Here is a 21,215-nt window from a genome sequence, read left to right as displayed (position 1 = left end):
ATATATAAAATTTTTGAAATATATGAATCTATGATAATGTTTTATGTTTTCGGTAAAGACCTTAAAATATTATATGACTCATTGATTTCAATCCCTAGAAATAAGAAATGTATAAAACCGTCTCCCATATTTAAACCAATCTTATTTGTCAAATGTAATGTTTTATATCTCCATGTTTGTTTGTGTTGTGTTTGACGTTTGTTTCTGTTTTGGATCTCTGTATGTTTGTTTTTGAAAGATAGAGAGAGGAAAAAGTAATACATAATTATATAAAACAAAACTGTGAAATATATAGTACTAAACAATACATTGCAAATTTTTTTTATTTTTGGGGAAACGCTTATAATGTACATTTCCAAGCAAGAATCCAGTTACTGCTTTTGACTGGTCACAGTGTCGACGGATAATGTTTATTTACAACTTGTTAGGATACGTTTTAAGTAATTTCTTGTGTATTTGTCATTTACAACTTATCAGTTATTTATGGTAGTTTTTTTTAATTTCGGTATATGCTTTATGTTTTCATTATTAACAAACAAACATCTACCGTGCGCGCGCGCGCGTGACGCAAAGCGGAAGTCTCGTGGTCGCATGTAAGTGACGCAACGCGGAACACAGTCAGTGACGTTTGTTGATTTTTCGACTTAGCACAGACCGGTGTTATTTTTAACTGGAGTGTTTATTTATGATTTCAACCATGTTTGTGAGGAAATGAAAGTGCCGTTTATGCCACTGCGCCTTAAAGACCTCGACAAGAGCGGTGCTTCATCGTCAGCAGTTCAGGTAACGGTTAACCGATCGATGAATCCGCTCGGGATTGATCTGTTCACGGCCAGTTCTCACCAGATCCATCGTGTCTGGTCGTGTTCGTGTCTTACTATCACTGTAGCTCGGTTATTAACCTCAGCAGCGCATATAATAACACTCACAACACTCCTGTGATGATTGATGAACGTCACAGTCAGTGCTCGCTAATATACATTAATACACGCTGAGAGCTAGCATCAGGCTTTAGTGTTGTTTATGAGACACACGCGTTTGTCCAGTACATCTGATCATGTTGTCCAGCCTGACAGTGCAGATGATGATATAGAGATTGGATCTTTTAGACTCTAGATCATGATATTTGCAGCACTATCAGATCATTCAGGACATCGGCTCAGACTCTCAGAGAGGGAAGTTACTCCATCTCCCTCGAGATCTTGATGCTGTCGATGTGAAACAGTGTGGGGGAAGTTACTTTAACAGTTAATGCATCACAATATTGCTTTACTCTCTAAAAAGTATCAATTTTATGTAAAAGTAAATTAACGTCAGTACAGCAGAATACAGGAGAAGAAGATTCAACTCGACAGCAATTAAACAACAGTGAAGCCCAGCTGTTAGTTTATCGTAGTTTATTAGTACGGTTGAATGGGATCAAAGGTCAGCAGTAGAGACATTAGTTGATAAAATGGGATTAGATACATTTGTGTTATTGAACGTATTTAATTATTGCGGGGTTGCGTCATATTTCACTGAATACCAGATCTGTTGTTTTTTTTAAGGGCCATGGGAATATTGTGAGACAGTTAATATGTCCCACAGTGTCTGTACACTGTCAGGTGTATTCTTGTTTGATTAATGTCTACATGAATTCAGTGTTCCTTCTATTCTGTGTCTTATAGAAGTCTTTCTACACCAACAGTTCATCACTGCTGTCCTCAAGTCTGACATTTAATGGATATATAACAATTATCATAACTCCCAAAACGATGAACTCTTGGATAGACCTTGCCCTTTCATTGTCATGTGTAGCTTGAAGATAATTGTAGCTATAGTTTCCCTGTTATACCCTTATATGATTATATTACATGAAGTATTTAATCAAAAGAAATCATATAAGTTCATGAGAAAAGTGTACATTTCTAAAAATATTTGATAGTTTATATGAGGATCAGATCCAACACATCAGAGTTCAGATCATCTTTTCTCCTCACAAAATCAATGTAACAGCAATATTTCTATTCAGTGAATGAAAGATTTTTCATATTTCATATGCCTCCTGCACTGGTGACTTCATGTGCTTTTGCTAACTATGAAAACAAATCTAGGGATTGTTGGACTTGGCATCAGAATAACGAGCTGTTTTATGGATGGTAACTCTAATATTATTACTGAAAGCTTATTAGTAATCCGTTACACCACTAGTTAATATAAGTAATCTTATTACTGTAACAAGTAACTGCCCACAAGGCCACGGGTCAGGGATCTCCCTCAGAGATTATTGCCTTCTCTGTTTTGGGTCCTTTCATGCTTGCTCTTTCTTGCAATCACAGTTCCTCGATGTACTGAGGCATGCCGTGTCATAAAATATAGATTTTCAGGAGTGTGTGTGTGTGTGAATCAGTGTGGGATCAGCTGTGTTCGTGGCGATGGCGATCCTGTTTGCGGTGGTGGCTCGAGGATCCACTGTTCTGGCTAAACACGCTTGCTTCTCTGGAAACTTCCTGGAGGTGACGGAGCAGATCCTGGCCAAGATCCCGTCTGAGAACAACAGGCTGACGTATTCCCACGGCAGGTGCGTCTCGCCTGACACTGATCTGTGGGCTGTGAGTGTCGACTGAGACCCGCTCTCACCATGTGTGTGTGTGTGTTACAGCTATCTCTTCCACTACATCTGCCACGAGAGGATTGTGTATCTGTGCATCACTGATGACGTGAGTATCTGAGCTCCTCGTTCAATTTGAGCGATTGGCTCATCATCACAGCATCATAATGAAAGGATTGGTTCTCTTCTCGAGTCTTTGAGTCCGAGTCGTTCCTTCTTCTGTCACGTGACCGGCTGAAGTCCTGCAGCACAAACCTGTTCATTTCCCATGTGTTTCACAGCCGCAGATATTTAGATCACCTCTCAAAACAGTAAAACTTAGGTATGGGACCAAAGTGCAAGTTTGTGTTGCTAAAAATATCAGATTACTCAGCTGTCGAAAATTGATTACCAAAATAATCATTAGTTACAGCCCTAGATTAGATCAAATATTTCTAAATACAACTGCATTGTTTTACTTTTGTTATTAAAAGACAAATATTTTGTCATTTCGAATTTCTTACAAATAGTATTAAAATATTGTCATGTTCTAGTGAACCAAGGATGTGTATTTTGTCTCATCTCGTGAGTGTATTGTCACACCCCTAGAGTCAATAAGAGGTGATATAGCTCTTAATTTTCCAAGTGTATGATAACGCTTTCATTCTTCAGGTCAACCATATATTCATGAAAAAGAAAAAAAAATCAGTTTAAATAAGGAAAGCGATAACTTTGGCAACTTTAACATCTGAAAGGATACTATGACAGAGTCATTGCATGTTTAGCATGTGCTGCCCTCTGGAGAAAAGTTCAGACTCAGGATGTGTTTAGCTTTAACCCCTGCATTGTGTTTATATTCTGGGTTCATCTGCCTGCACAAAATACACATCATCAGTAAGGTGTTTACTGAATTTAGCCGTTTAATATCTGCGTTGTACTACATTACTATATTACGTTACATTAGCCGACCTTCCTTACAAACACTTTTACAGTTATGGGATGCATTTCTGATCTCAATTCTGTTTCTGGGACAGACTGCATAGCTTAGTTTATTGGGAGGTGAAGTGATAAAAGAGCAAACGATATAACATTTATCTGAAACGTTACAGTTTTTAATTCTATTCTGCTGAACTGAACGAAATGTCTTCTGATGACTGGGAGTCAGTAAAGGAAGGGATCTCTGAGCTGTGTGTCTTTCGCAGGAGTTCGAGCGCTCGCGTGCCTTCGGGTTCCTGAACGAGGTGAAGAAGCGCTTCCAGACCACCTACGGCTCTCGAGCGCAGACCGCGCTGCCCTACGCCATGAACAGCGAGTTCTCCAGCACGCTGGCGGCTCAGATGGTACGTTAAACACACACTGCTAACTCACTACTGTACGGTTGTACGGTTTGATCTACTCTTGATTAAAGACACAATTCTCCTCAGCGAGATCAGAAAACATTTTGTTTTAATGATTTTTAACTAATCGACTTGAAAATGTGACTTCAGCATTTTTCAAGTCACTTTTCTTTATTAACCCTGAGACAATTTTATCCCAAGAGCTTATTGTGATTTATTGGATCGGAGGTGTGCTACAATGGTCTGTGTTTTGACTGGAAAGACTTACTGATTCTTGGCATTTAAAAAATGAGGTTTTATTAAAATGAGAATCAATAAAAAGCAACCTCCAAGTAAGAACCAGCCTCAAAAGTCTGGTTTGTTCGGAGGACAATATTTGTCTGAGATACAACTATCTGAAAATCAGGAATCTGAGGGAGCAAGAAAATCGAAATATTGAGAAAACCATCTTTAAAGTTGTTCAGATGAAGTTCTTAGCATGAATATTACTAATCAAACATTTAGGTTTTATATATGGTTACAGTAGGACATTTACAAAATATCTTTATGAACATGATCTTTTCTTAATATCCCAATGATTTTTTGTCATAAAAGAAAAATTTATAATTTTGACTCATACAATGTATATTTTGCCTCTTTGTACAAATATGCTCCATTAAATTGTAATGCTTAATAGTTAATAGTTTTTAACTAACAGTAATAAAGCTCTATGAAATCGGATTTATTTTTCTACATTGATTCTATATCTATATATAAAAAACAAAATGCATAGTTGAACATAGTTGATCACAGCAATGATGGGAAGACATTGTGAAATCACTGCTCATTACTACAGTAATGATTATTTTCACCTTTATTTAGTCACCGCACATCAGACATTTTTCAGTTCTTTCTTTCTGAGTCCAGATAAAGAAAATAAACCAAGAAGTTCTCTATAGTTAACTGAAAGGGCTCATGTGCTCAGGATCAAGAGCTTCATTGAACGCTTTCACATGACTGTGTTAATCTGTGACTCTCCAGTTAGAGAAACATGTAGCCTCTGAAGTCTACGTTTAGCAGGCCCTTCTTAACTTCCCACAGTCCAACAGTGATTTACTGTAATAGTCTCCTAGGAGCAGCTTCAGTGCTAATAATGCTAATGTAGATCCAAAAAACAGCTCATGCTGCACCTTGTTGTAGACATCCATTGATCCATGGGTCATTTAAACATTGTGTTTTGATGACACTATCAGAAAGACAGTATGTGCTTCTCTGTGATTACCAGAAACATCACTCGGATCCCAAAGGCTCGGACAGAGTGACAGAAGCACAGATGCACGTGGACGACCTGAAGGGCATTATGGTCCGGAACATCGGTGAGACGGTGTCTTTGTTCAGTGATCAGTGATGCCAGCGGTGACTCTGGAGTAAACGTGTGTGTGTCTGTGTGTGTGCTGCTGTAGATCTCGTCGCTCAGAGAGGAGAGAGACTGGAGCTGCTCATCGATAAAACCGAGAACCTGGTGGATTCTGTGAGTCTCTGTTTCTGAACTGTACTTCAGGTCTCTCTCTGCGATGTGTGCTGATGATTATTCCTCCTGTGTGTGCAGTCTGTCACCTTTAAAACAACGAGCCGTAATCTGGCCCACGCCATGTGTATGAAGAACCTGAAGTTAACCGTCATTGTTGTGATAGTGGTGCTGGTAAGTTCTGGAGCTATACTATGAGTTATGAGCTTTAGAGCAAGCAGACGCATCTTATTCTTGGAGTCTGCTGCTTGGGAACATAGTTCTGGGAGTTAATTATAACGAAGCACATTGACAGAACATTATTTGGTAAAAGTGTTACCTCTATAGTTTATGTGCATGTTTTCGTACCAGATAAAACAACTTACTTGAGTACACACATTTTTTTCTATGCACATTTTTAGAATGTATGCGAACCTTGGTGTTTCCATCCTGCGGTTTTATGCAATATCCCAAAATGTACATAAATTAAGCTATTGATCGTCTCTAAGCATATCCCAATCCAGATTCTCCTCCCGCACTGCTTCATGTGAGGGGTAAGAGTGCTCAGGATGGTCAGGCCTCTGGCGAGGCAGGAGACATGTTGGGAAAATTGAAGTATTGCTGTTAAATAACCAGTTGTTCTGGGCTTTGTCTTGTGTTCTCAGGTGGTGCTGTATATTATCGTGACGGCCGCGTGTGGAGGACTCAGCTGGCCGAGCTGTCGGAAGCAGTAGAAATGACTCGTTCTGCTCATCTGACTAGAGACTCACAAACACAGCTCTGTGCTGTTCCTAACAATACTTCAGCATCATCACCTGCCCATGTTGATCCTTGTCCTATGTTTTTTGAGTCTTTGGGTTCTTTTCACAATGTTGCAATGCAGTTCAACTACAGGGAGAATTTAAAGGAGTAGTTCACCAGGAAATTAAAATTGTCATAGGTTTTAACACGAGATGTTAATTCATACTGCGCTGGTTTAGTTTTAGAAAGTGCCATAAAAGTATCATAAAAGTTGTCCGTATGACTAGTGCACTGTATTCATTGTTTTCTGAAGTTGTATTCTAGCTTTATGTGAGGAATGAAACTGAAGTCCCCTTCATAATTGTAGTGCTTAACTCTTATTTGCTGTTGCTTTTTGCAGACGCTGCACATACTAGTCTGTCACATTACATGCAATACACATCAGTTTTTAAAACACAGTTATTATTATAATTATTATTAAAGTACAAATAAATAGATATTTGAGATATTTAAGTATTTGAATAGTGGATTTTAGTTGGGTTTGTTTCTTCCACAAAGCTATGTACGACTTGGCATTGTGTGTGTGTTAGGGACTTCTTTTATGATACACCAGTTTTATGATCTGTGTCATTTTATTGCATGGAAAAGCAGTGTAAATCATCCACTAACCACTTTGATTTGAGTGTTTCATGGAGGAAAGTAAAGCAGGACTAGAAAGACATGAGGCTGAGAATGGGGTGAACTACTCAAGCCAGCGGTTACTAATCCTCTTCATAACTCACAGCAGAAGAGCTTAAAGAGCAATGATGAAATATAGAAAATATAAATTAATACGTTTCAAGAGTAATGACCTGGCACTTGTGTTTGCTCTGTTTTAATTGGGTTTGCTTACAACAGTCATAATATGTATGTAATCATTTACACTTATAGTTCGCTTACTAAATGTGTTTTCTACAGAATGAACTAATGTCAGTCACCAAGATTGTTTGTGATTGATTGATTGATTGATTATTGAGTAGCATATGAAGAAGTTTGTCTACTTTAAATTAGTAGTGTGATATTGTTCACAGCGCAGAGCTAATTGAGTAAAAAAAACTGCATGTTTCTGGTTGAATCTTGCAAAACCTGTTAATGTTTCAGCCCAAATTAAAGAGCAAATTATACTGTGCATACAGAAAATGAAGCTGGATCATTATGAGGCCTGTTTTTTTTGCATTGACTTATTCAGCACAACCTAAAATTATCATTCGAAAAAGAAAGAATGAATCATGTATAAGCTTCTAATTCTCACATGAAATACACAGACTAGTAAACAACCATGTATAGAAAACAATATAAACTACTTCCAGGTATAGAGAGTGATTTGCAGGAATGGAGCGAGTATGTACAGGCAGAGTGAATACATTTAAATGTACTTAAGATTAAAGTGCTGTGAAAAAGTTTGTACACATCATAAAAGGTGGTCATACCCCCCCTCCCCTCCCCTCATAGTGATATACAAAAGACACTTGGAATGTACATTTTGTAATGTGTACAGCTTAAATAAAAATGAATATGTGTTGAAAAAGTTGATACATCCTACACTGATCTACGTTGATTAGTCATTTAACAAGGTAAATATACATGCACATATATACAATATATGCACTTTGTAGCAGTAAAGTGAAGTGACATTCAGCCAAGTATGGTGACCCATACTCAGAATTTGTGCTCTGCATTTAACCCATCCGAAATGCACACACACAGAGCAGTGAACACACACACACACTGTGAGCACACACGCGGAGCAGTGGGCAGCCATTTATGCTGCGGCGCCCGGGGAACAGTTGGGGGTTCGATGCCTTGCTCAAGGGCACCTAAGTCGTGTTATTGAAGGTGGAGAGAGAACTGTACATGCACTCCCCCCACCCACAATTCCTGCCGGCCCGGGACTCGAACTCACAACCTTTCGATTGGGAGTCCGACTCTCTAACCATTAGGCCACGACTTCCCCCCTTTAAAGGAAGCAGTATCATAATGATCTCCATTGGGGTACCGCAAGGCTCAGTACTAAGACCATTGTTTTTACCCTTCACATGCTACCCTTGAGAAATATTGCTAGAAATACCGCAGTCAGTGTTAGTTTTCACTGTTAGCTGATGATACTCAGCTCTATATTTCCTTGATGACTGACAAAACATACTATTTTGATAAAAAAAATTTTGCTAACACACTATAACTGATTCATCTGACCAAATTTCCCAAAGCATTTATTAAAAAACAATGTTCAGGTTTCCGTGTTTTCACTGTTATTTGCTCGGGGGCACAATTACGCATCTCCTGAACAAGTCCAGAATGTCCCGATCAAAAACACAGGCCAGGAAGACAGAAACTAACAATCTCATACGAGAGCATATGAAAAATAATGTGATCATCAACACTAACCACATTTAAATGAGGACTGCCTTATGTTACAGAGTGAAATGTGGATCTGGAAAATGTTAAAGGCCTGTGCAAGCTTTTGGAGAACTAATGGAAGCCATTTCACATCACACTTTGCTTTGATAATATTACTGAATGTGATCCAGATGTAGTATTTGATAAATTTGCAGTTATCTCAGCATATTGCCCAAAATGTAGCTTTTTTTTTTTTTTTTTTTTTTTTACAAAACGTACCTAAGTGACAGTGAGTGAGGTGACATTCAGCCAAGTATGGTAACCCATACTCAGAATTTGTGCTCTGCATTTAACCCATCCAAGGTGCACACACCCGGAGCAGTGAACACACACACTGTGAACACACACACACACACACAGAGCAGTGAACACACACACACACACACTGTGAGCACACACCCGGAGCAGTGGGCAGCCATTTATGCTGCGGCGCCCGGGGAGCAGTTGGGGGTTCGATGCCTTGCTCAAGGGCACCTAAGTCGTGGTATTGAAGGTGGAGAGAGAACTGTACATGCACTCCCCCCACCCACAATTCCTGCCGGCCCGGGACTCAAACTCACAACCTTTCGATTGGGAGTCCGACTCTCTGACCATTAGGCCACGACTTCCCTAGGAATTTAAGTGTTCTCTGTTCTTTATTTTGATGTGTTGCACATTCATATATCCATACAAAATTTTCACAAAGCTTTGATGGCCCCTAGAATGTTTGTTGTATGAATATCTGAACATGCACTAAGTCAAAAGAAAGAACAGTGTCCACTCGTAAACAAAACCCATTTTATTTCATTTTATATCCATTTTATTTTCATTTTATATCCATTTTTTTCTTGAAAATTGTTGTACCAATTGCTTTCTTTTATAATTTTATCATTCTTGTACATCTTTATTTAAAAATATATAGAAGTTCATCTTCAGAGGCTATTTTTAAAAATCCCCAAAATGTTCTTTTTTTTTAAAATTTGTATAAAGCACAAGTGCATGAAGTGATGATTAAAGCTATGGTGAAAATTCATAATTTCACATAAATGTATTGTTATATAACAATGGGAAATGTTCAGTGAAATCATGCATTTTTTCATATACTGATATTTCAATTCATACTTATGTATATTTATACATTACACTGCATGCACAAGCTACAGCTGTGAGAATATGCTTAGTTAGCTTTATTTGTGATTGATGTAAACCTGCACAGATGTGAGCATGAACAAGAGCAGTTCACACTGTTGAGGATGAGAAAACATCTATCTGCTCACTGCTGAAGCTGCGACTCCGAGACCTGACCAAATGAAAGAAAAATCAAATACAAGTTCAGAAACATCATGGATCAATTCCACAAAAACGTATCTGGGTAATATTTCATCCCCAAATCAGAAGAAAAAGAAATTATATTTTTCAGAATATATTTTTTCATTAACATTACAAAGTCGACCAAAATGATGAAGTCACTAAACTGCTGCTTTGTTGAACAATAAAAATAATTTTATAAACAATACATAAATGGTATTTGAGACTTTGCAATACAATATATATATATATATATATATAAACAAAAAAAGACAATAAATTCTACCATAATATATAAATATTTTATATTTTGTAAAATTTTTACCTTTTTGTTCACATTATAGTAACAAGAACATGATTTTTTTTTAATTGCAGTAATGAGAGATTTAGGTCAATGTTTGTCATGAAATTGTCAGTATGTTAAACATGTTGATCCTAGTCCATGCTTCTCTTTCATTTGGTCACTCTCGACGTCACATCAGTGATGACCGACAAATTGGGATCTCATCAATCCACTTTGAGTGTAACTGAACATAAACATTAATTATGGGCACAGGGCTCGAGTGTGCGTTTGGAGGGACTGCTGTAAGTGGGATTGACTGAAGAGTTGGTTGAGAAGCAATTACTGGAGACATCTTTGTCATTTCTTCTGCATTCTTTATTGAAGCTTGAATCTTTTTCTTATTTTTCTTTGTTAGTTCTTCAAGCTGTAATTGAGTTGGTTTATGCTGTAACTTACGCTGTAACACCCCTTTCGTCACAAGCGGTATGAGAGGAAACAGAAGAGGGATAAACGCGGAGGTATCCGGGCTAGGCTAACGGCTAACCCACACAAGCCATCTATCCCCACCATCGTACTGGCTAACTAGTGTTGTCACGGTACCAAAATTTCAGTATTCGGTACCTATACCAGTGAAAATCCACGGTTCTCGGTACCAATTTCGGTACCAAAGCAAAACACAAAAATATGCTAATTAAAAATAAAAATAACTTTTTAGCACTAAAAATAAAACCAATGCCATTCTTTATAATTATTTACAACTGTGTTTAAAGTTTTTCTACAAGTTATATAATTATGAAAAACAGTAAACAAGTTTCACCCAAATTTAATTTGTCTTTTATTTTTTTGAAATTTAAACACATTTTATTTTTGGTAAATAAAGGGGATTTTCTATTCAAATTAAAACATGGAAGAAATATTGTGATTTATTTCTTTAAAAAATAAAGTTTTATACATTTTTTCAACAGTAGTAGCAGTATCACATACATTTTACTAAATAATAGTAATATTTCTAGCACAATGCCTTTATGTAAAAATTTACTTTTAGGCCTAGCTAATGAATGCATATTTGTCATTTTAACTGAACTTAAGACTGGTGGTGATGCTTAAGATATTTTTGGTCATTGAGGGTTTCTGTAAAAAAATAGTAATAGATCATATTAATTATTATTAAAAGACAATACTACTACTAATTCTACTATCATACCAATGTATATCCAATGCACTATGAATTGATGAGCTGCTGGGTTCATGAATATTAATCACGTTGTCTGCAATCGGTCAAACTGATTTGCTGAAATCAAAACAGGGACGGTACTAGATCAGCGCCAGCCAATGAGATTGCCATTTGCGCATCCGGAGGAACCGGTATGTCTTCTGCTTGTTCAAAAATGAATCTGAATAATTCTATATGAACTCCATTATTTTGACTGGAGAAGACAACAAAGAATAGTTTAGATATAGCGTGTCGATTCAGCGTGGTAAGACTCTCGCTCTCTCTCTCTTTGCATGTGTGAGAAACAGCGCTATCAGTAAAGCGACGGTGAGTCGTGCTCCTTCACAAAGAGTTTACAGAGCGTCAAATACAGGTGCGCTGTGCGTCCATTGAGATGAACTGAAAAGTTCAGATCGCTTGATGGAGAGAGAACTCTGAAGCTCAGATGCTGAAATTAATGTAGTATTGTAGTCTATGTAGTAATGTAGTAGTATGTCTATGTAGTAAACAAACCCGCACGTCTCTGCCATTCATTAATTCACACAGAGACGCGCAGAACACATAGCGCGGAAATCATAGCGCTGAACCGGGTTTGAACGGGACCTCGGTACTACCGGTACTTAAAGAAACCTGGTACCGTCACATACATTTTTTTAGTACCGACTTGGTACCGCAGTACCGGGTCTTTTGACAACACTATGGCTAACGTACGCTCTTTGGACAATAATCTGGACTACATTCGATTACTTCGCTCAACTCAGAGGACTGTAAGAGACTGTTGTGTTTTTGTTGTCTCACAGTTTTTGTGTTCATGGAAACATGGCTCAGCAACAGCATTCCAGATGGCGCTATTCAGCTCAACCAGCTGACGTGCTATCGAGCGGACAGAGTTCTCGTGGCGGGAGGAAAAACCCGCGGCGGTGGGCTTTGTGTTTACATCAATGAAGCGTGGTGCAGCGATACTGTTGTGATCTGCAAACACTGCTCACCCCTGGTGGAGTTCATGATTATTAAGTGCCGGCCGTTCTATCTGCCGAGGGAATAAACTGCTATACTGCTCATTTCGGTGTACATTCCCCCGTTCAACATCATCAGCAACAGGAACGACGCACTAAATTAACTGTACCAGCACATCAGTGAGCAGCAGACAGCACACCCCGATGCTTTTCTCATCATAGCTGGGGATTTCAACCATGCTGACCTAAAGAGTGTGTTTCCAAAAATTCACTAACACATTAACTTTCCAACACGAGGTAATAATATTTTGGACTTTGTTTACACCACACAGAGAGGAGCTTACAAAGCCCTCCCCCTCCCCCACCTCGGAGCCTCAGACCACATCACTGTCATGCTAATGCCTGCATACAGACCACTCATTAAAGTCGACAAACCAGTTTACAAACAGATTAAAGTGTGGCCAGAAGGATCATCAGAGGTTCTTCAAGACTGCTTTAACACAACTGACTGGGACATGTTTAAGCAGGCTGCCACATGCAATAACACCACTGACCTCCAGGAGTACTCAGAGACTGTCACTGCCTACATCAACAAGTGTATTGATGATGTAACGGTCACAAAAACCATCACTGTCCGGGCCAACCAGAAGCCGTAGATGACAGGGGGGGTGGGGCAACACATCCAGCAACACATCCAGCACCATCACACTGAACACCCCCAAGGATGTGTGCTGAGCCCCCTCCTCTTCACTCTGCTGACCCATGACTGCACACCATCACACAACTCCAACCTCTTTATTAAGTTTGCAGATGACACGACTGTGGTGGGTCTCATTAGCAACAAAGATGAGACAAACTACGGGAGTGAGGTGAGCCGCCTGGCCAAGTGGTGCAGTGACAACAATCTCTCTCTGAACGTGGAGAAGACAAAGGAGATTGTTGTAGACTTCAGGAGAGCACACACTCAGCACGTTCCTCTGACCATCAACGGTGCGACTGTGGAGAGAGTGAGCAGCACCAAGTTCCTGGGTGTGCACATCACAGAGGACCTCTCCTGGACTGAAAACACCGCAGCACTGGCCAAGAAATCAAATCAGCGTCTCTACTTCCTCCGCAAACTGAGGAGAGCCAGAGCCCCGGCCCCCATCATGTACACCTTCTACAGAGGCATCATAGAGAGCATCCTGTCGAGCTGCATCACTGTGTGGTATGGTGCCTACAACGCGTCCTGCCGAAAGACTCTGCAAAGCATAGTGAGAGCAGCTGAGAAGATCATTGGTGTCTCTCTCCCCTCCCTCCAGGACATTTATGGATCCCGTCTCACCCACAAAAACCCCCTCTGCATCACAGGTGATCCCACTCACCCATCACAGTCTGCTGCCATCAGGGAGGAGACTGCGGAGTCTCCAGGCCAGGACCAGCAGACTGAAGGACAGCTTCATCCACCAGGCTGTCAGGAAGCTGAACTTCACTGGTTTGCGCTCTATCTGCCATGTGCTGCTTTATTTAACTTTATTTTTAATTTTATGTCTTTTTTTACATTCCCTTATTGTATAGCTGTATCTTATATTTTATATTTGATCTAGATTTTTAGACTCTACTGTTAATGTTATCTGTATGCACCGGGGGTCTGAGAGTAACGCAGTTTCGATTCTCTGTATGTATGTACTGTACATGTGGAAGAATTGACAATAAAGCAGACTTGACTTGACTAACTCTTTCTCTTGGCTTCTGAGCTTTTGTTCATTTTTTCTGCATTGTTCTACTGCTTGAGACACATGATCACAAAACTCTTTGTGTTTTAGAATTTAAACCAACCACATCCTCCAGCCTGCTCTTTACAGCTAGCTGGCAGCATAGCATCAATCATAGCATGTCTAAACAGTGTTGCCATTAATGGGTCTCTTTCTGGATCCTCCTTAGTTTCTTGCGTCCACCTTTTCAGCTGTTTCTGAACATATGTGGTTGGATTTTCTGTGTCTCCCAACTCTTGACCCTTTGAGAGGATCCAGTCGGATCAGGTACTCCACACACAGTGCCTGCCACAATGCATTAAAAACAATTCCATCCATATTATGAGTGTTCACTGCTCTGTTTAGTGCAGTTGTTTGAAGAATTTCATTCATCTTTGCCCCCCCTACAATTTTAGCCAGCAAAGCTTTAATGTCTCCCACAGCCAGATGTTTGCCCATAGTTTCTTCCCCCTTATCCACTTTCCAGCGCCCTCATGAACATCTGGGAGGCGAGTGACCAGCCCCTCAAGGTCCTGCAAAGCCCAGGGGACATGCTCACCCTTGATTAAAATTGGGAGTTGTGCAGCCAGTGGTCTGAGTGTCCCCTTTTCTCCGCCTTGTTCTCATTTTCTGTTATCAAATAACTCATCTGCTTGATTCTCATCCTCACTACTCTAGAACAACTTACTCTTTCCTCTCTCTTTACCTCTTGTATCTTTTTTTCCTGATTCTCTAATTTTCTCTTCTATTTATTCTTCCATAGCTTGTACTTGTGCTTCTATTTCTCTATCTTTCCTCCTCATTTTTTCTAATCCTTCCTCAAACCTGATTGTATCTTCCTGTTTTTTTTCTTCGTTTTTTTCTAATGATGTACTGTATGTGCCTGTCTGTAAAAATGTATCTGTAAATATTCTTCACTTTTCTTTGTCTTGCCTCTGTGTTTTCACAGCTGGATCCTCTCTACTGTCCATCTCTATCTGCCCTTCCATCTCCAGTTCTCCTGTTACTTCCACTGTTCCAAAATGGCAAATAGGGGGGAGGCTCAGAAAATAATTTTTTTTCTTATCTTTGCCTCCTTCAGTATTTTTCCTGGCCTGTTTTTAAATTTTTTAACATGTCCTCACCTTCCTTTTTAAACATGGCTCTTATTTCTTTCTTTTTCCCTCTTTGCTTCTCTTTTTTCTCTTTTCTAAAAGATGATTTTAGTTTTATAGTTTTTTTTTTTTCAATTTCCCTTTCCTCACACAATGCTAACTCAAATGTCCCTTCCTTTGGCTATTTTGTCATCATATTTTTTGTTCTCTTCTGCCATTTGTTTGAGATCTTATTAGCTCTTTACAGAGTGGATATTTTAATCCTATTATCTCCACCGGAGTGGCTACCATACTTTTTCCTATAATATTACCATCAACTATATATATATATATATATATATATATAGTAAATTAGTTTTTATAGTAAACTATTTTTTCTTTTCCTTCCACTTAATATAACTATTTTAACCAATTTCTCCTAATTTTTTATTCTTTATTCTGTGTCATGCCACTTTTTAGTTTTTTATTGTCTGATGCATTTACACTTTTTGTATGATTTGACAGTCCAATTCTGCCAGGTCACACTTAAGTGACGGTCCAGGAACGGTGCGCAGCTTTTACCCATCCAATACAGAATTTATTTATTCAAACATTCATCATCACACACACAGTTTCACACACACAACAAAACATTACACTCTTCCTTGTGTGACCTGCCAGTTCTACTCACTCTTTCACTGATGCACTTTCTCCATACAGTAAAAAGCAGCACTCTGCAGGATTTATGCCATCCTATGCAGCCCTCTGTATCTTCCTTCCTTCCTTATTTCTTCGGGAATAAACCCCCCTTTTTTATTTATATATCTAATTATTATTTTTTAAATTTGGAAGACCAGATTTGAAGTGTCCTTACCACTCAGAACTGACCGTTAACCAACACAATCAAATTATATAAGCAAAAATGCACACCTTATTTTATGGTGGCCACCTTGGTTGTGTTGCTCATTGGTCAGCTCAAAAGTGGTCGTCCACTCTGCTGCTCTTTTCCAGTCCCATCTGGGTTGCCAAATCTGTAGTGTAGTCTGCGGCTGCTCTGAAGAATCACACTCTCTGGGCTTTGTTTCTAGAAGAAAATACTTTATTTCAAAGAGAATTAAGTCAAGAGTTCCTTGCAAGGGGATTTCCAAAATGCTAGGTGGTATCTCATTATTTACAGTTTTCTTGTTTATACAGGGAGTTTCCTATTTCCTATAGTTTTCCTTACACTTACATTTCGATTCCACCCCAGAGAGCTGGGGCCCCCTAGACTTCTTATGGTAAAGAAAAATGCAAATTTGTATGTTTTTCCAGGTGTTTCCTATCTGTGGGTCACGTAGGCCTCTTACTTCCAACACATAGACTATAGGATTATAATGGAATAATAACTGGATATATAAATGGCTAGATTTACATTCATTATTAAAAATCTTATTAATAAAAATCTTCCACAACAGCCTTGATATGACTGTGAAGTTATCCTAGAGCGAACAAATGTACAATCACAGTGCAAGCATATAAATTCTGTTTGTTCAGTCAAAAAACAAACTAGATCAATTAGGAGGTACCAACACCTATTTTATGCTTGAACCCATGGATCCCCCATAAAACTCTTTAATTTTATGATTAATAGCACAAAAAATCTAATTTCCAAATCCTTACACTTCAAAAAGCGCCAGAATACAATCTGTAAACAAATATCAACTCGTAATTCAGAATGATATAAACAACCACTTACCGAGTTGTAGAGGGAAAACACGAAAACATTACGGTCAGAGTGAGGTCAAAATAGATCACACAGCTAATTAAAATTAATAGCCTGGGTGCTGATTAATATTTCTGAAATAAGCATTTCTGTGAAACTAGGTGGCACAGAAGAGGGACGATATATATTGACATAGCAGCAGATGGCTATTATTTTGGTGAACGAGGATGATGTCACAGGCTCATATTTTGTTATCCAATCGGCAGAAAGGGGCGTGTCATGACCACCCACAAGGGGAAAATGAATTTTGAGTGGTTTATTCATTTTCTACCCATGAACCAAAATAATAATAATAATAATAATAATAAATATAAATAAATATAAAAAAACGAACAAATGGAAAAACAAGAAATGAAAAATTTCTGAAAAAACGAAAGCCTCATTTCTGTTTATTTCATTTCAATTGGAAAAACAAACTACCAAACCGTACACAGACCACATATATCTCTGTATTTTACTTACAAGTCAAAGCCCCATGTAAGATATTTGAAAACATACAGCTGTACAACACCTGTTAACTAATTGTCAGAAAAAAATAAATAAATAAATAAAATTTAAATAAAACGGATCTCTGACAATGTGCAAAAACAACTGATTCAATTACAGTGCAACTCCTCCTGCTTAAAGGAACACTCCGACTTTTTGGGACTTTAGCTTATTCACAGTATCCCCCAGAGTTAGATAAGTCCATACATACCTTTTTTATTTCTGTGCGTTCTGTAAGTGTTATTTGACGCACCCACCGCTAGCCTAGCTTAGCACAAAGACTGGATGTAAATGGATACTGGTAGCATAGTAATCCCAATAAGTGACAAAATAATGCAAACATTTTCCTATTTACATGTTGTGATCTGTATAGTCACAGTGTGTACAAATAACAAGGCTATATGAGACAGAGAGCATTTTTAATCGTATAAATACTGGGAACTATATTCTCACTAGCGTAGGAGCACAAATAACACTTACAGAACGCACAGAAATGAAAAAGGTATGTATGGACTTATCTAACTCTGGGGGATACTGTGAATAAGCTAAAATCCCAAAAAGTCGGAGTGTTCCTTTAACACACAGCTCTGATGTGCAAATAACAACAGAACATAAAAAAACTACTTTTTCAGAACAAGTAGGTTATTTTTGAGGAAGAATATTTTTTTACCACACAAAGCATTTTATAGTATATCTTACAGCTTTTGTGCAAGGAAACGAGGCTGTCAGCAGCATCAGGCTTCAGGTTATAATGTTACCACTGCAACGGAGAACCCTTTCTGAAGGGCAACGGGTGGCTGGAGCCAAAAGATTCCTCTTTCAATGGAGAGTGTGTTTCATGTTCCTCCCAGCATTCGAGAGGGTCGGTGTCACTCTACATTAACTGCAAGCCGTTTCGGTTTCAGTTGCCTCCTCTCCTTGTCAGTGCTGATTGAAGAAGCTTGCCAATGAGTGCTTCTTTGCTGTTGGTGGCATTAGTGCTACTTGGTCTGTAGGTGTAGACACACTGGGTAATGCTGTGTTTGTCCCTGAACTGTGGATCCACTAGTGAGGCCATGTCCAACAGGTCACTAATTGCTGGGTCACCGTCGCCCTCTTCATGTTTTCAGGAGACTCGTGTTGAAAAGGTTCAGTACAGGTCTGTCACATGTGAACAGTGCAGTCTTGAAGGGGTTTCAGACTCCTGCCGTGTAGGAGCGAGATGTCTGGACAGTTGTCAGCAGACAGGACTTGTGTGACTGATCATCACCTGTGTTTAATATGGATGTGTAATGAAATGACCACACACTTAAATGTAACATTTTCAATACGTTTTCTCATTCTCCTTCAACTCTAGGCGGTTATTACTGCAAACAATAATTTTACAGAGCTTCAGTGATCATGACGGTAATGCTATTAGACTCAACTTTTGGAATAATAAAAATAAATACACATTTTTTTCTTTTTTTGTTATCCCTAGTCCAAGGTTTTTCTTCTATGTACAGTGCCATGAAAAGCCCCCCCCCCCCCCCGTTTTAATTTGTCTGCACATTTGTCATACTTGAAAGATTCAGGTCATCAAACATTGCCCCCTCCCGTTAAATCATGAATGAACTGTGATTAACCATATGATTTTAAAAAGTTGAGTTAAATTTCACTAGGCACGTCCAGACCTGAATACTGCCAGACCTGTCGAATCAAGAAATCCCTTAAACAGAGCCTGTCTGATGAAGTGAAGCACGCTTAAAGAGCATCACATCATGACGTGATTAAAGAAATTCAAGAGCAGAGGAGAAACAAAATAGCTGACATGTATCAGTCTGGAGAGGGTTATAAAGCCATTTCTGAGGTTTTGGGACTCCAGCAAACCACGGTCTGAGCCATTATCCACAAATGGAGAAAACATGGAACAGTGGTGAACCTCCCCAGAAGTGGCCGGCCTACCAAAATTACTCCAAGAGCACAACAACGACTCATCCAGGAGGTGATAAAAGAAGAACCGAGGACAACATCTAAAGAACTGCAGGCCTCACTCACCTCAGTTAAGATCAGTGTTCATGATAATAAGACACTGGGCAAAGACGGCATCATGGGAGAGCTCCACAGCAAAAGCCACTGCTGAATAAAAAGAACACAAAGCTCATCTTTAAAGTTAAAAAGCTGAACTTTTTGGAAGGTGTGTCCCGTTACATCTGAGGTGAAACCAACACAGCATTTCATAAAAAGAACAGCATATCAAGTCAAACAGTGGAGGTAGTGTAATAGCCAGGACCTTTCATGCTGGAAAACCCTCCAATGTGGATTAAAACAACTCTGCCAAGAAAAATGGGACAGAAATCCCCCACTGCAGGGGGTCTGCAGATGTTACTGCAAATAGTGGCACAACCAGATTTAGGGGGCAAATACATTTTCACAACAGCTTTTTTCCTCTTAATAAATTAAATCATTATTTTAAAACTGCATTTTGTATTTACTTTCATTATTTTTGTGTAATATGTTTTTTTAAAAGATCTGAATCATTTAAGTGTGACATATGCAAAGAAAATTAAAAACCAACTTTTTCACAGCACTGTGCATCCTTCAAATTGTTCTCCAAATCCATTCTTTATCCATACAGTACACAGGATTTGCAATTAAATCATTAGCCGTCTAGTTTACTGAAATTAAATGTACTTCAGATGCACGTCACTGATCAAGAAATAAGAGATGTGGATACTGGTCAGTAAAATACTTGCCGAGATCCAGCTCCCGAGCGGGTTTCTCATTATATTATTATCATTACTACCCATATTTGAAGTGTTTATTGCAGTGTAGTAGGATATGTGTGTAAAGAACAAAATTATGTCTTTTTAAAAAAATAAATAAAGCAATATGTTATGTAAAGTCCATAAGAGGAGTGCAGAGTTAGCTCTTGTATGAGATGAGAGCGACGGTCCAATGATGGGGATCTACTTATTTTTGGTTTGCATGAGTGCTGACTATAAACACATCTATCAATTTCTAAAACTAAATAGAAAAGACCATTTTCCGTTGTAACACAGCGTTGCCATATAGCAATGTTTCCTAAGCCTTTGGTTTCATCTGGTTTGCTGATTTTGCAGTCGATCTTCAGAATGAAATCACAGAAGAAAAGCACCATGTCAATAATGTTCTTTAATGTCAATATGTACATCACCTGAAAGAAAAATAAAATTTTAAAAATAAGTGAAATAAATACAATATGATACAATTTCCACAATGTCTTTAAAGTTTTATGGAATATTTTGTCCCTCCATCTGGAGCAGAGAGATGCGATTTCCTGGATCCAATCTCATCTACATTCATCCACCTCATTCGACTTTATAAATATAGATTTACTTCACCTTTTGCTCATGTACTTCCCATTCAACAAAAGGCAAAGAGCGGTCCGAGACGGGAGCAGACGAGCCTCAGTGCAAATGTGCTCAAGGATCCACACACACACACACACACACACAAGACGAACGGGTCTATACACACCGAGCCGAGGAGACGCGAACACTGAGTGCTTCTGAGGTAATGCCATGTGGATCGCAACACTAACGGGACAGGAAGTGGCTAACAGATGGAGAAATGTGCAGGTCATAACTGTATCGTGCCTGTTTTAAGGACCGTTGAGAAGCTTTGCACAGTAAAACTGATGACAATTCGCTGCATTTTATGCGTATTCATCCAATTCTCATCTCTTCTGCTTCTCAGACACTAAACTTGCAGAATACAAATTTCCTGATCATTTACTCGTCCCCATGTCATCCAAGATGTTCATGTCTGTCTATCTTCAGTCACAGAGAAATGAAGGTTTTGAGGGAAACACTGCAGGGTTTTTCTCCATATAGTGGACTTCAGTGGTGCTCAA

General features: G+C 38.8%; 1 protein-coding gene and 1 long non-coding RNA gene across 2 annotated transcripts in view; both read left to right on the top strand.

The window, feature by feature from the left end:
• The first annotated feature begins 570 nt into the window (after positions 1 to 570).
• Positions 571 to 21,215, top strand: part of sybl1 (synaptobrevin-like 1) — a 129,009-nt gene continuing 108,364 nt past the window's right edge. The window contains exons 1-8 of the mRNA XM_059516620.1: positions 571 to 783; positions 2,390 to 2,560; positions 2,642 to 2,699; positions 3,772 to 3,909; positions 5,171 to 5,261; positions 5,349 to 5,416; positions 5,495 to 5,587; positions 6,058 to 6,134. Coding sequence (XP_059372603.1) covers positions 2,415 to 2,560; positions 2,642 to 2,699; positions 3,772 to 3,909; positions 5,171 to 5,261; positions 5,349 to 5,416; positions 5,495 to 5,587; positions 6,058 to 6,126 — 663 coding nt within the window. The 5' untranslated portion in view covers positions 571 to 783; positions 2,390 to 2,414 and the 3' untranslated portion in view covers positions 6,127 to 6,134. The remainder of the gene's footprint in view (positions 784 to 2,389; positions 2,561 to 2,641; positions 2,700 to 3,771; positions 3,910 to 5,170; positions 5,262 to 5,348; positions 5,417 to 5,494; positions 5,588 to 6,057; positions 6,135 to 21,215) is intronic.
• LOC132110233 (uncharacterized) lies at positions 6,599 to 7,703 on the top strand. The gene is made up of 2 exons (XR_009424626.1): positions 6,599 to 7,559; positions 7,625 to 7,703. It is a non-coding gene; the product is annotated as an uncharacterized LOC132110233 (long non-coding RNA).

This window comes from Carassius carassius, chromosome 29 (assembly GCF_963082965.1).
Source record: "Carassius carassius chromosome 29, fCarCar2.1, whole genome shotgun sequence".
NCBI lineage: Eukaryota > Metazoa > Chordata > Actinopteri > Cypriniformes > Cyprinidae > Carassius > Carassius carassius.
The sequence above is the reverse complement of the archived record's forward strand: the minus strand, read 5'-3'. Positions and strand labels throughout refer to the sequence as shown.